This window comes from Podarcis tiliguerta (assembly GCF_965153285.1).
Source record: "Podarcis tiliguerta genome assembly, chromosome: 1".
In the NCBI taxonomy this organism is placed as follows: domain Eukaryota; kingdom Metazoa; phylum Chordata; class Lepidosauria; order Squamata; family Lacertidae; genus Podarcis; species Podarcis tiliguerta.
The window spans coordinates 27,969,005-27,982,405 of NC_139534.1; the positions used below are offsets into that span (position 1 = coordinate 27,969,005).

General features: G+C 41.1%; 1 protein-coding gene across 7 annotated transcripts in view; it reads left to right on the top strand.

Moving 5' to 3' along the window:
- Positions 1–10,890, top strand: part of STK39 (serine/threonine kinase 39) — a 109,154-nt gene extending 98,264 nt beyond the window's left edge. For all 7 annotated transcript variants that reach the window (XM_083409634.1, XM_083409630.1, XM_083409635.1 and 4 more), the window contains exons 17-18: positions 4,077–4,141; positions 9,341–10,890. In XM_083409634.1, the coding sequence (XP_083265760.1) occupies positions 4,077–4,141; positions 9,341–9,415 (140 nt within the window). In that variant the 3' untranslated portion in view covers positions 9,416–10,890. The remainder of the gene's footprint in view (positions 1–4,076; positions 4,142–9,340) is intronic.
- The last annotated feature ends 2,511 nt before the right edge of the window (positions 10,891–13,401 follow it).

The following is a 13,401-nucleotide window of genomic DNA, read 5'->3' on the forward strand; positions in this document are numbered from 1 at the left end:
GGTACAAAACACAACAGAAACCCTTTTCACAAAGCACTCTCTGTCTTAAAACTTCATGACTCAATCCTTGTTTCAGAAAGCTTTGGGTTGTGTCTTTTTTTTCTTTTTCTTTTCAGGTTGCTTCTTGGATAAAATAGTGATGTTAATTTCCCCACCTGTTCTTGATCTCCACATTGAGTGTTCCTGTCCTTCAAAACCTCGTTCACAAATCACCAGGATTCACTTTAGTATTCCTCAGAGAGAATTTGATAATGTAACTGGGGGCTAAACTAAATTTTGGACAGCAGACCCCCTGTAACAATCTCACAGCTTTTTTTATTTTTTAAGGAAAAGCTGCTGTAGCGGGTGACCATTTTGAGCAGTGAATCAATGCGGGAGAGAAACCATTTGACCCTTTTAGTTTTTCTGCTCAGAACTAGGATTCAAATACAGGAATGTGTGTCTGCACTTGTGCACATCAGAGGTTATTTTTAACCGTATGATGTTTCTGAGCAAAGTGTGGCTTCTCTTCTTAACAGTTAGCTGACAGTGCAATTCGCAGGGATTACTTGCAGGCGTTCCCTTGATCTCCACCTCTATCTGCCATTGCATCCTATCTCAAAACCCAAAGTAGTTTCTTCAGGGGAGATACCTTGAGTTAACAGGAATTGGTTGTCAAATAACATTTCCTGTTTTGATTAAAATATACGGACTGAAATTTGTCAAGAGCTTCTGCTTGATCTTTCTTCAGTAGTCAGTTTCATGAAAGTGATGGTAGATGTTGACAATGGAGGCACTGATTGATAACTGCCAGGCTAGTAGGAAGTGGCACACCTTGATTTTTAACAACCCACACAAGTACTTTATGCTGTACTGTGTATGTTTTTCAAGTGTTCTCCCATGACTGCAAACCTGCCTTTTGAGCCTCTCTTGTGTGTATTGACGTGGAATGTAGGCTGTGGGAGAGTCTGAACCAGGGTTGTAGCGTAGGTTGCCAGAGCCCGGTGCCGTCAGAGCATTGGGTGGCTGGGTAACGGATGGAGTACACATGTGCATTCAACTGCCTAATAGCATCTGCGTAACCCAGGAGGTCACAGCCATAGAGATAAGAAGAGTCATTTGGAGAGGTCACTTCCAGGTTCACATGCAGAAGCCGTTTTCAATGGAGCCCACAGCTGTATTGAGGCAGCACTGGGTGTTGAAATTTTGTGCTCCTAGCAATTTTGCAAGGGACGCGGGTGGCGCTGTGGGTTAAATCACAGAGCCTAGGACTTGCCGATCAGAAGGTCGGCGGTTCGAATCCCCGCAACGGGGTGAGCTCCCGTTGCTCGGTCCCTGCTCCTGCCAACCTAGCAGTTCGGAAGCACGTCAAAGTGCAAGTAGATAAATAGGTACCGCTCCGGTGGGAAGGTAAACGGCATTTCCGTGCGCTGCTCTGGTTCGCCAGAAGCGGCTTAGTCATGCTGTATGCCGGCTCCCTCGGCCAATAAAGTGAGATGAGCGCCACAACCCCAGAGTCGGTCATGACTGGACCTAATGGTCAGGTGTCCCTTTACCTTTACCTTTAACAATTTTGCTCCCAGGGCAACCACCCCTGTGGCCACTGGTCTGAACTGTAGCCAGACCACACTACGCCACTGGTCTGAACTGTAGCCAGCACAAGAGTGTTTTGTGCCACCTTTGATGACTAACAGATTTATTATGACATAAGATTTTGTGAGCATGGGAAAATGCACAAGGCAATTCCAGTATTGTATGGAAACTTCCTTAATCAATATCCATGGGTAATATTCAAGTAGGTTTTACTCAGAATAGACCCATTGAAATGAATGGCCCTAACAGACATGTTCAGCATGCCTACTTTGAGTAAAACTTGGTTGACTACAAGTTCGAAATGTTGTGAAGCTCGCTCCCCCCCCCCCCCCCAGTTCAGCAAAGAAACTTGAACCAAGGCATTTTCATTCTGTTAGTCTCTAATCTGGGCCTACTGTGGCCCTGTTCTTTGGTGAGAGTACTGCTTTTCTTCACCTAGTGCTGCCTCAGCTGGGATCCTTCTTTTCAAGAAAACTTTGGATAAAGGCTGACTGATTGAGTTATTCTGGAAACTAGTTAATCACAAATTCAGTTCCTTCCACTCTTGCAGTGCAGCAGGTTTAATGAACCAACGGCTTTCAAATGTCAAAATTAACATAGTAATGGCATCAGATCAATGCAGAAATAAGTATCTTAAAATGCTTGTCAAAGAACACGAAGTAATTTCCAGTGGTTTCTTCATACTTCTAAAGCTGGGCTATACCTTATGCTCACCACTGAAAACATGAACAGCCTAGCTTAGCCTGTTGAACTCTTAAATAACTCCCAGTAATGGGCAGAAATGACAGGAGTGGGGATTGCTCACAATCAAACTCAGAGGAGAGGAGGAGCTACCATCTTGTCTTTGTCCATTGTCTGTCTCTACTGCCTCTTTCCGGAGTGGCTAATTTTCCCAAGGATTTGGGAGGATGAGGTCTAGGGACTGTTAAATGTGAGACTTCACACCAGGAACATTTCATCTCTATTTGTTTCTTCATTATAATTTGTTTTTACATATCATAAAACCCATGTGGCACATGGGTTTTTGATAGATGCTTGAATTTATCACTGGGGGACATGGGCGGGACTAACCAGGTTTTGTTGGACTCCGGTTCCAATCACTACCAACCATCATGGCCAATGGTCAGGGATGATGGTAGTTGCACAGCATTTGCCCATTTTATCATAATAAAGAGTGAAAGATTGCTTATGTAAGCACATAACTAGAAGAGAAACAGAATTACAATAAGAAATGATTGTCAACACACTGATGTTTTTCTAATAGCCAGAGAACAAAATTACTGTTTGCGTTAAAAGAAAACAAAAGGGACAGGAAGGGCGCAATGACACTTAAAAGCAAACAGTGTTTGTGACTTAAGAGTATTTGACTGCATATGATCAAGCTCAGGTTGGATTGGGGTGGAGCTCATGCCGTATTTGACATGCTGCCTGAAGCATCCTGGTTGCAAAGTTTGCACCATGTTGCTGCTGTCACATTTGCAAAGCATGTTCAAATAAGTATATTCTTAAATGCTGTTAGGGCAGTGGTGGTGATGGTGAACTTGCCACTGGGATGCCACTTGTGATTTCATCCACTACTCTTAGAGCAGACGTACATTTCTTCAAACTGACCAAGACAAGTGCAGCCCAGGGACCATGTATTTTAGGTGCTAAAAAACAGTATCAACACCACCCATCTTCACCATACCAGGCAGCTGACAGCAACAGGCGGGTAATGAAGTTGGTGGTGGGGCACCAGAGGTGACCGGTGAGCTAAATTCAACTTGGTGGGTCACAAGAGATAAAATGAAGGTTTACCTCCTGGGATTAGCATTGAATAGATAAAAGCTGTAGACTCAGGAGTCAGAAGGTGCCAGCTGACTATTATTTTTCTGCTTTTAGAATAATAAAGTTCAGACCTCTTCTTAGTGGGGAGAAAAACCCACACTTTCCCCTTAAAAAATAAATCTATTTCTTCTACTACTTAGCAAGAAAACTAGGCCATATAGATCTTTTTTTAAACTTGCAGTCCTACAGAAGATGATGGTCTTGTGGGTTGTGTGTTAATTACTACCCTGTTGTTTCTCTTTTTAAAGCTATAAATAACATTCTGTTTACCCACTTAATATGCTGGGTTGAAATGGCTATTAAATTATCATAGTCTTCAGAAGTTGAGTGCAAGTGTGCAACTAATACAATATATATTTTCCCGTCTTTCTAAGTCCTGGTCCCTACAAAACAAGCTCTGTGAAAATGTTAGAACAGAAACCATATCGAGATGAAATTTTGTAATTTCCCCCCCCATGAGGATCCATCTACAGAGGACAAATATTAAATTAGGACACAAGGAAACAGAGCAGGTGCTTGCCATGCATCTGTTGCAATCAAGCCGGAATTTGTGTAATTTGGGGTGCAGCTTTTTACAAGTGCACTATTCTGCTTCTCCTGAATAAATGTATTCAATGATTAACTGTATACCATGTTGTTTTCTGTGTACTCCATTTTCTATGCTTTGTTTTCCTCAGTTGCTGCTAATTTACAAAAAATAGTAGATGATCCCAAGGCCTTGAAAACATTAACCTTTAAGCTGGTAAGTACAGTATTGTGGTCAATAAAGTAATGTAATAAATAGAAAACAATTACTGATCTTTTGAGCCAGGTCTTCTTAATTTCTAGTGCTTTATTAGCTGCCTTTCTGCACTGAACATTGACCTTTTCAACATTTTATTACCCTACACAAACTGAAACAGGAAAGCAGAAAACAGTTTTAATGGTCTCTTTTTTTTGAAAAACAAACAAACAGTTCACTAACTGGAAAGGATAATTTGCAGAAAACAGCACTGCTTAATTGTGAAGAGAAAAAAACAAACTTGGCATATGTATCCAAAGACTCAACAGCTGCTCTTGAAGTTAAGCGACTATTGATGTCTCAGGTTTGTTACTTAGGAAAATAGCCAAGGCTTTCTGATTGGGACCAGCTGAACTAATGGCTCTACAGTATTTTCTATAAAGAGAGCAGAATCTGAAGTATTCTTTGTGGAGGGGACTTGCTGTTGTCTTGTGTTAACAGCTCTGTGCTTGAATTGCAATAAGCACTGCATTGTTCCTGAGATCCAGAGTGCAGTAATAGCATGTCAGCACCAGATGAAATGGTGGTTTGCACTTCTTACACAGCACAAACTTTCACAGTTGCACGGGTGCTGCAAATTCTCCATGTTCAAAAACTTGCAGCTAAACGTGTCAATTCCTTCCTTGGTGCATAGTGACTTGGATTGTTAGATAAGTTAACCTACGGAGGTTCATAGAAGGAAAGTTTGCCTTTCCCTTTGTCCCTCTGCAGCCACCTCAAAAAAGCCTCTCCAGAGGACCCTTCTGAACAATTTGGGATGGGTTGCAAATAGCTCCTACCTCCATTTGTGAGCGATTCTCCCCTTTCCCAGACCCCCACCACACCATTCGATACCGAGGAGCTAATGTTCTCTGCTCTGTTTGCTAAGGGAGAGTGAAAGAAACAAGTGAGATTTATCAGCAAAACTGGAGAATTCATGGATCACTTGCCAGAAAAACGTTGTGCAGGTAAAAAGTTCCTGCTGCCGAGCCGCCATTTTTAGTGATACATTTTGTAGGAGCCAAACTGGGAAACATGGATCTGAAAACTGTTTTCCTATCTTCTAATATTGTAGCTTTAACACGTATATGTCCAGTAATTTAAAATGGATCGCAGCGGTGGTTGTTCTAAAGAAGCGCTCTGGTGGACCCAATTGACTAAGATCTGTTTAGTTGTGAAAGATAACTGCGACATGTGATAGGAAGCAACTGTAGAATGGCCCAGGTGAGAGGCTGTCATACAAAGCCATCAAATCACAATAACGGTCATTTATGCCAAGGCTGTGTTTGGGAGCCAGTGAACCCTAGATGTAATTTGTTGGTTTGTTGGGGCTATAACGTAATATGGGTGGCATTCAGGTTACTCAAGATAAACATGAAGCCATGATGTAGCAACAGTTTTCTTAGTGATTACATACAGTTCAGAATTTAGTGCAATTCTTAGATGTTGAAAGGGGGATTGTGGTGGAGTAGCAGCCACAGTTAAAGCTTGCAATGAGTAGATTTCAGTAAAAAGTGTTTATTATTGGATGTGCTTCTGTATTACATTCTGCACAAAAAAAAAACTCCTTTCAGCTCTTGGAATCAATAATGTACTTCATTTATTCGCTTAAATGCAGTGCTTTTGCATTTAAAAAAGGTATTGTCTACATTGGGCTCTGAAGATAAGTGCTGCAGAAACTATGGTGGGTTGCAATTTAGATGCAAAAGAAACACAACTTACTTCCAGATGCTTCCTTTCCATAAGGCTTTGTGGGGAAATGCATGGCTCATTTAGGAAACAGTGCTTGGGAGGAAACTCTTCAGTTATTTATTATTTTAAAAATGGTGAGCCACTAAGCAGCAAGGAAATTACTATGCTTCTACAAGATGGTCTGTTCCCAGATAAGGAAGGAAGGAAGGAAGGAAGGAAGGAAGGAAGGAAGGAAGGAAGGAAGAAAGAAAGAAAGAAAGAAAGAAAGAAAGAAAGAAAGAAAGAAAGAAAGAAAGAAAGAAATCCATGATTGCAATTTTACACATAACATGAATTCAAGTGCCAAAACATTAAGACACCTTGGCTGCTGTAATCACACACATTTCGCTAACGAAAGCTAGCTGGAAGGCTCTGGGCAAGTGGGTCCAGGGAGCAATTAATGCTTCTGGGGGGAAGCAGGTATTGCTGCCTGGCCTGATTGAGACGGCTGTCAGGCATCTTCTCAAGAGGCCCTCCACAGATGCAGAGGTATTAGATAACAGGAGTGTGTTCATAAGATAAGTGAGAGTGTGTGTAGGGCTGGTCGACTCCGGTTGTACCTGAATGTAGTTGATTGTCTATCTAGATCAGTCTCTCTCAACTTTAGGTCCCCAGATGGTGTTGGACTACAACTCCCATCATCCCTAGCTAGCAGGACCTAGTGGTCAGGGATAATGGGATTTGTAGTCCAGTGACATCTGGGAACATAAGGTTGAAGAAGGCTGACATAGACCAAGGATGGGAAACTTTTTCTGGTTGGAGGGCCAGATCTTTTATCTTCTCCTACCCCTGGAAAATCAAAGTTGACAGTTGGGCAGGGCCACTCCTGACAATCACCTGATGTCATAGTGATGTCAGGTGATGTGTCCCTTTGAAGCCCTGATGGTTGGGAGTTTAATGTGAACTGCAGGGCTCTCAGAACCTGCCTTGCAATTCTCCCTCTCTTTTAGGCATCCAATAAGAGACATTTGTTTCTTTAGGCAGGCTTATTGAAATAGCTGGTATAAAACCTCAATTGTTCTCGGATTCTTTTTTTAGTTGTGAGGTGCTTTTTAAAAACTTCTTAAATTTATATAATATATACTCTTGCTTCTTTTATCTTTTTATTGATATTTCAATGAGTTAATAATAAAAAAAGCTCTGCTTTTTTTAAAGACAACAGCAAAATTCTTTTCTGCCTGCAATAGATGAAGCTTATTCAAGAATGGCTTAAAATGGATATATTCACAGAACGATTAGGACATGTTAACACTTGGGATCATTGACACAGGGTAGTTAATTGCAGAAGTGCTAAATTTATGCTCTTGACAAACGTATCAGTCTCTGCTGATTTAAAATGTCAGGCAACTGTGGCTTATTTTTCAGCTTGCCCTCAATAGGGAGAGGGGAGTGTGTGTCTCCAAGCTGTTGTTTTAATTAGTAATATTGATTCAAAGATCTATCGCATCTTGATAAAATAAACGCGAACTTGAGTTAATGAAGGTCAGCTACATTAGCCCTGTTGCATTTTCCAGGAAATTGGCTAGGGCAGGCTTGGAACAGGGGAGAAGTCCAACACTGCATATTTAAAGGTCTTGCATTTTGAAGCATAAAGAAAATGGTTTGCAGCAGGATTGGCCAACATAGTACCCTCAAGCTGTCGTTAGTCTACAATGCCTTTTGTCCCTAATAATAATAATAATAATAATAATAATAATAATAATAATATATTATTATTATTTATACCCCACCCATCTGGCTGGGTCACCCCCGCCACTCTGGGCGGCTTCCAACAAAACACCAAAATACAATAACCTATTAAACATTAAAAGCTTCCCTAAACAGGGCTGCCTTTAGATGTCTTCTAAAAGTTTGGTAGTTATTTTTCTCTTTGACATCTGGAGGGCGTTCCACAGGGAGGGTGCCACTATCAAGAAGGCCCTCTGCCTGGTTCCCTGTAACTTGGCTTTTCGCAGCGAGGGAACCACCAGAAGGCCCTCGGCGCTGGACCTCGGTGTCCGGGCAGAACAATGGAGGTGGAGACGCTCCTTCAGGTATACTGGACTGAGGCCGTTTTCAGGTATACAGGACCGAGGGAGCTTCAGTTACATTAGCTGAAGCTGTTGGGAGCTGGTGCCTTTCACATACTATGGGCTGTATGTTGGCTATTCCTGGTTTAACTACTAAAACTTTTTCTCATAAACATACAGGTCCCATGATTCAAGCTACATCCCCCACTCTTGTAGATACCCCTTTGGCAGTGAATATTAGCATGCAAGGGTTTTCTTAACACTTATTGGTGTTAGAAAGTAGGAATAGAAGTAGGATATACCCAGGGCTTTTTTTCAGCTGGAACTCTGTTCCGGCACCTCTCAGGTGGGCACCATTGCCATTCTAAGAGAACAAGGGAGGCATTCGTGGTGAGTTCTGGCACCTCTTTTTCTAGAAAAATAGCACTGGATATACCACGAATAAATCCTTGCTGCGATAGAGGCCAAAGGCTGCTTGGTTGAACTTAAGGCAAGAGAGATATTTTGCTCCTTGTCTGTATTAGAAGGTGTAAAAAAACCATAGTTCTCACCCCCCCAGTAAACTTGTTAAGATGTACAGACAAGGGTCTAATATATGCTGGAAATGCTCAGAGGTTGAGGGACCTTTATCCATATGTGATGGCAGTGTAAACTTGCCCCAAAATTCTGGGGGGTGGCTTATGATGAGCTAAAAAAAAAAATCTCCAGATCATATTTCCAAAACAGAAACAAAAAGCAGAAGATTTCCAATTAACGATCATTGGAGATGAGATCCCCACAAAGGCTCATAATTTATTTCTCTATGTGACGGCAGCAGCCAGACTAGTATATGCCAGAAGTTGGAAAGGGGAAAATATCCAACCAAAGAACAATGACTGTATAAACTAAAATAATTTGCAGAACTTGCAAATCTCACAGCCAAAATAAGAAATCAAGATGGAAAAACAAAAAGGGTGAATGGTGCAGCTTTGGGGAATATTTTTTTAAAAATCGATACTAAAATCAATCTACAAGTAAGGGAAATTCTATAAACAACAGTTAAACACAACGAAGGAATAGGAGGAGAAAACTAGGGTGGAGTTACAAACTGACATGCAGCAAGAGCTAGGTTTGTTAAGAATGCTATGGAATGTAAGGTTGGGAAGTCTGCGCAAAATTTCTGTACAATGGTAAAATGTGCATAAATAGAAAAATGGAAAATGCACAATTTTTTTAAAGTATAATGTGCATTAAATTAAAGAGGTTATGGAGATATTATGCAAGCATATAGATAGGTATGCCTCAACACATTATGGCTTGATGCCTATATGATATGCTGTGTATCTGTTAGATGTAACATAATAAAGGGCTTTAAAAATGCTTGCAAAACAAACAAACCATAGTTCTCCTTACACATATTGACATTTTTGTGGGGTTTCCCTCCTGCTTTTCCCCCCTCCAGGCTTCTGGCTGTGATGGTACCGAGATCCCTGATGAAGTAAAACTGATTGGGTTTGCTCAGTTAAGTGTCAGCTGATGCCAATCACTTGACCCCCGGCGAAACGGTGAGATTGCGAAGAGGCCAGCTTTACATTGCAAAGGAAAATTTTCAAGCACCACACACTGAATTTCTGCTTCATTCTCTAGCAATTCACCAAGTTGGAACCCAAGCAAAAGTCCACAGCTACACTGCTTCTGCTAACATTCCAAAAGCTACTAAATGTGTCTCTAGCAATCAGTTTGGATTTCCCTGAAGTAAAAAAAACAAAAAACAGACAGATTGGAAATGTGCTCAGGTGGCTATGTATCCATTGGTTACAAAAGGAATTTTCTATCAGAGCTATTCTTTAATTAAAATAATAATGCAGTAATAACTATTTTAGTGGATGATACCAACTCTCTTTTGTTGTATGTAGAAATGAACATAATGGTAAATGCTAGAGTTTATTAGCCAAACTTGAATTCTAGTTTTAAAACCCAACTGTGAATTTTATTTCCCCCTATATTTATGCATTATACATCCTAGTTGTAAGAAATTGATTTCTCCCTCTCCATTTCTTGATTTATGTGCTTATTGCAGTTAAACATGTTTGTTTTAAAGAGAGTTTCAGGTTTATCTTTGAAGAATTTGTCACTATCTCTGGTTTCCCCCTTTTTTGAACTGTTGTAGGCATTTAGTTATGGTTTTGTTTGGTTTGTGTGTCCTTTTAAAATCCGCAAGTGGATTGTCAAGAGTGTGGGAGGTGCCTTGCAGATATTAAATGTTCTAAGACTGTGCCTGAAGCTGGGTGAATCTGAGCTCATCTCATCTCTAGGCCTGCCATGTCTAGATTGCTGAGTAATGAGGAAGATTTATTGTAGCAGAGACTTGAGACAAATATGGCCTACGTTCTGCTTTGTTGGGGGAGTCTACAAGCTGAGACCTTATAAACAGTTGCCATTAAGCTAAAAAATGCCTTTACTTTGCCCATCTCTGATTTGGCTTATCTTTAAGGGATAGGAATTGTTTTATAATGATAAAACTTGAAGAGAATCTGAGCTTTACTTGAAATTCTGCAGAACACCCAGGTGGAGTGCAAATAATAAGAAAGGGCTTTGTGCAATGACTTAAAAGGTAAAAGATACAAAATTCTGTTACAAAACCTTTTTAAATACTTCAGACCGAAGTAGTCATACGCTTAACCTGTGGCATAGATATTTTGGAGCTAGTAAATGTTAGAATGATTCTCTAATCTGAAGCATATTTTCAGAGAAGTGGGTTTCTTGGATGTTATCATGTTAAACAACTTCCTTGCTAAACTTAGTTAAATGGCAGCTCTCTTAACATACTGGGGGGGAATGGCAAATGTGTTATTTAAGAGTTATTTATAATGCCTTGTCATAAATGTTTGAGGTGTTCTAGAACCATTTGCATACAACTCATTGTAATTCCATTCCATTCTATTGTTTACACAATGATTACTCAAAGACTGACTGCAGAGGTAAAAGGAAAATAAAAGTGTATTGCACAAATAAGTTGTTGACTTTCCTTTAAGGGTGAAGCTGCGTTGTATTAAGTCAGAATTCCAAGTAACCGTGAGAGAGGAATAAAAAATTCACCCACCCCAGGTGACTGGTTACTGTCTCCAATTGCTGTTGGTTCAGTGTATATATGGAGCACTTCAAAATGCTCCCCACGTGTTGCACATGCTCAGTTCAAGGATGAGTCAGTCTAGCATCCTAACACTTCTTACCAACCAGAAGCACTCTGCTTTTCTTCATCTTTATGGCGCCACCTTCATTGTTTTTGCTGCAGCAGACTTAACTCTGGAAGTTAACTCCATTTTCTTTTCATTTCCCGCTTTCCTTGAGTTCGTGTCATTTCTAGTTTTTTAGTAATTAGCAGTCAACCCCTGCACATGTTTAACTGGTGAGAAGCCTCTTTACTTCCATTTTTTCTTTTCTTTTTTCAGTTTTAGTTTTTCAAAAAGAAAAACCACTTGTCATCCCAGAACAATTATTTAAAGCTGTTGTGTTAATAAGTACTTGGTTTTCTTTTTCAAAAGTTTTTTGGCGGGGAGGAGGCAAGGAATTCTAAAAATCCATTCCTGTGGGCAAGGAAGACCAGAAAAATGGGGGTGTTCCTCTATGGGTGAATAGAGACCATGTGCAGAATTTATACCAGAGCCTGTATACCACCACTATAGAGTAGGTAACAGGCAGTATTAGAGAGTAATGGTGCAGAGACAAAATGCTAAAGCTATTTAAACATTGCTATGAATGAAAACAGGGTTACTGCCGACTACCTTGAAATAAGAGGAAAAGCTGTTACCTGGCACAGACAAATGATCAAGGAAGAACACAATAAGCTCAACTGAAGTAAGAGCACGCATAGGAAATCAAACACCTATGGCTTTTTAATGAACCAGTTGACAGCTTTCTGCTGTTCAGTCTCTTCCCCCCCTTTTAAAGTAAAAATCAGAATAGTTTAGATATGTAAGCAGTGACAAAGCACCATAAACATTGCATAAGAAGCCTCTTCACTGCAACTCTATTTATTTATTTATTTAATTCATGTATTTATATACCATCCTCTAAGAAAACAGAGCAGTGTACAGCAGCATAAAAAAACCTTTAAAAGGAATACAGCACAATTGTTAAAATGACTGGCTGCCCAAGACCTTTTTTAAACAGTTGCCTAGGTATGTTGGCATAAGGAAGTCTTCCAAGGGTTTCCTGACAGTCAGAAGTAAAGATTCCTGCTGAATTTCTGCTAGAAGAGTTCTCCAAAGCATGGGACTGGCAACACTAAATGCCCAACTTTCTTCTGGGGCCATGGTGTAACACAAAATGGCTGCCATGTGAAAAAAGCAGAAAAAGAGACAGGACCATAAAAGAGTTGACACGCCCCCCCCCCCAGCCATTTCTTTCATTGGGGGTAAGGTAAAGGTACCCCTGCCTGTACAGGCCAGTCGTGTCCGACTCTAGGGTTGTGCGCTCATCTCACTTAAGAGGCCGGGAGCCGGCGCTGTCCGAAGACACTTCCGGGTCACGTGGCCAGCGTGACGAAGCTGCTCTGGCGAGCAGCACCAGCGCAGCACACGGAAACGCCGTTTACCTTCCCGCTATAAAGCGGTACCTATTTATCTACTTGCACTTGGGGGTGCTTTTGAACTGCTAGGTGGGCAGGAGCTGGGACCGAAAGACGGGAGCCCACCCCGCCGCGGGGATTCGAACCGCCAACCATACGATCGGCAAGTCCTAGGCACTGAGGTTTTACCCACAGCGCCACCCGCGTCCCTGGGTTCATTGGGGGTAGGAGAAACAAATTGAGCAACAGCTATTTGCACCTCTTATTTCAGAAAGGAAGTAAACGAGGGTGTCCAGTCTTGGCATCCATTGAAACGTGGGCATGTGTAAGGGGGCACATTCAAAACAGGAGAGGCCAAGCCAGTATAGATGGGAACCAAGTGGGAAGAACAATCTCTTGTATGGATTTCAGGTGAGATATTTACCTTATGCAAGCATCCTGTGACGTTTTGGTAGATAGACTGGTGGTGCTTGTGGGTGCCATGTTGGCAGTCCCTGAAACAATTATCCCACAATGCTTTGCAGCACTGTGCTATAAGAAGAGTTTGTTAACCCGTGGAAGAGTTCACAGTGCATCACTAATGCATTTTTTTTCTCCCCGAGCCTCTTTCTGTGCAGCATTCCTGCAGAAATAACAGTGGTAGTCACCTGAACTCCTTACATAGCTACTATTGACAGAAGTAGAGGCCACGCTAATACCCAGAGAGCGAGCGCCTGTAATATGAAGTGAAAAGTCAACACCATCTTGGAAAAGTAAACTACAGCAGCTAATGCTCATTCATGCATTAATGATCAATGTAGAGGCGCAAAAGCTTTCAAAGGTTTTCTGAATACATAGAATGAAGCATTGGTATTGTTAAAAGCTGTTCACTTGAATACTAAAAAGAGGAAAAATAACCAGTAAAGTTGTGTTAACATTAATTTACAAGATTTATATAACTAAGGGAAACTGAC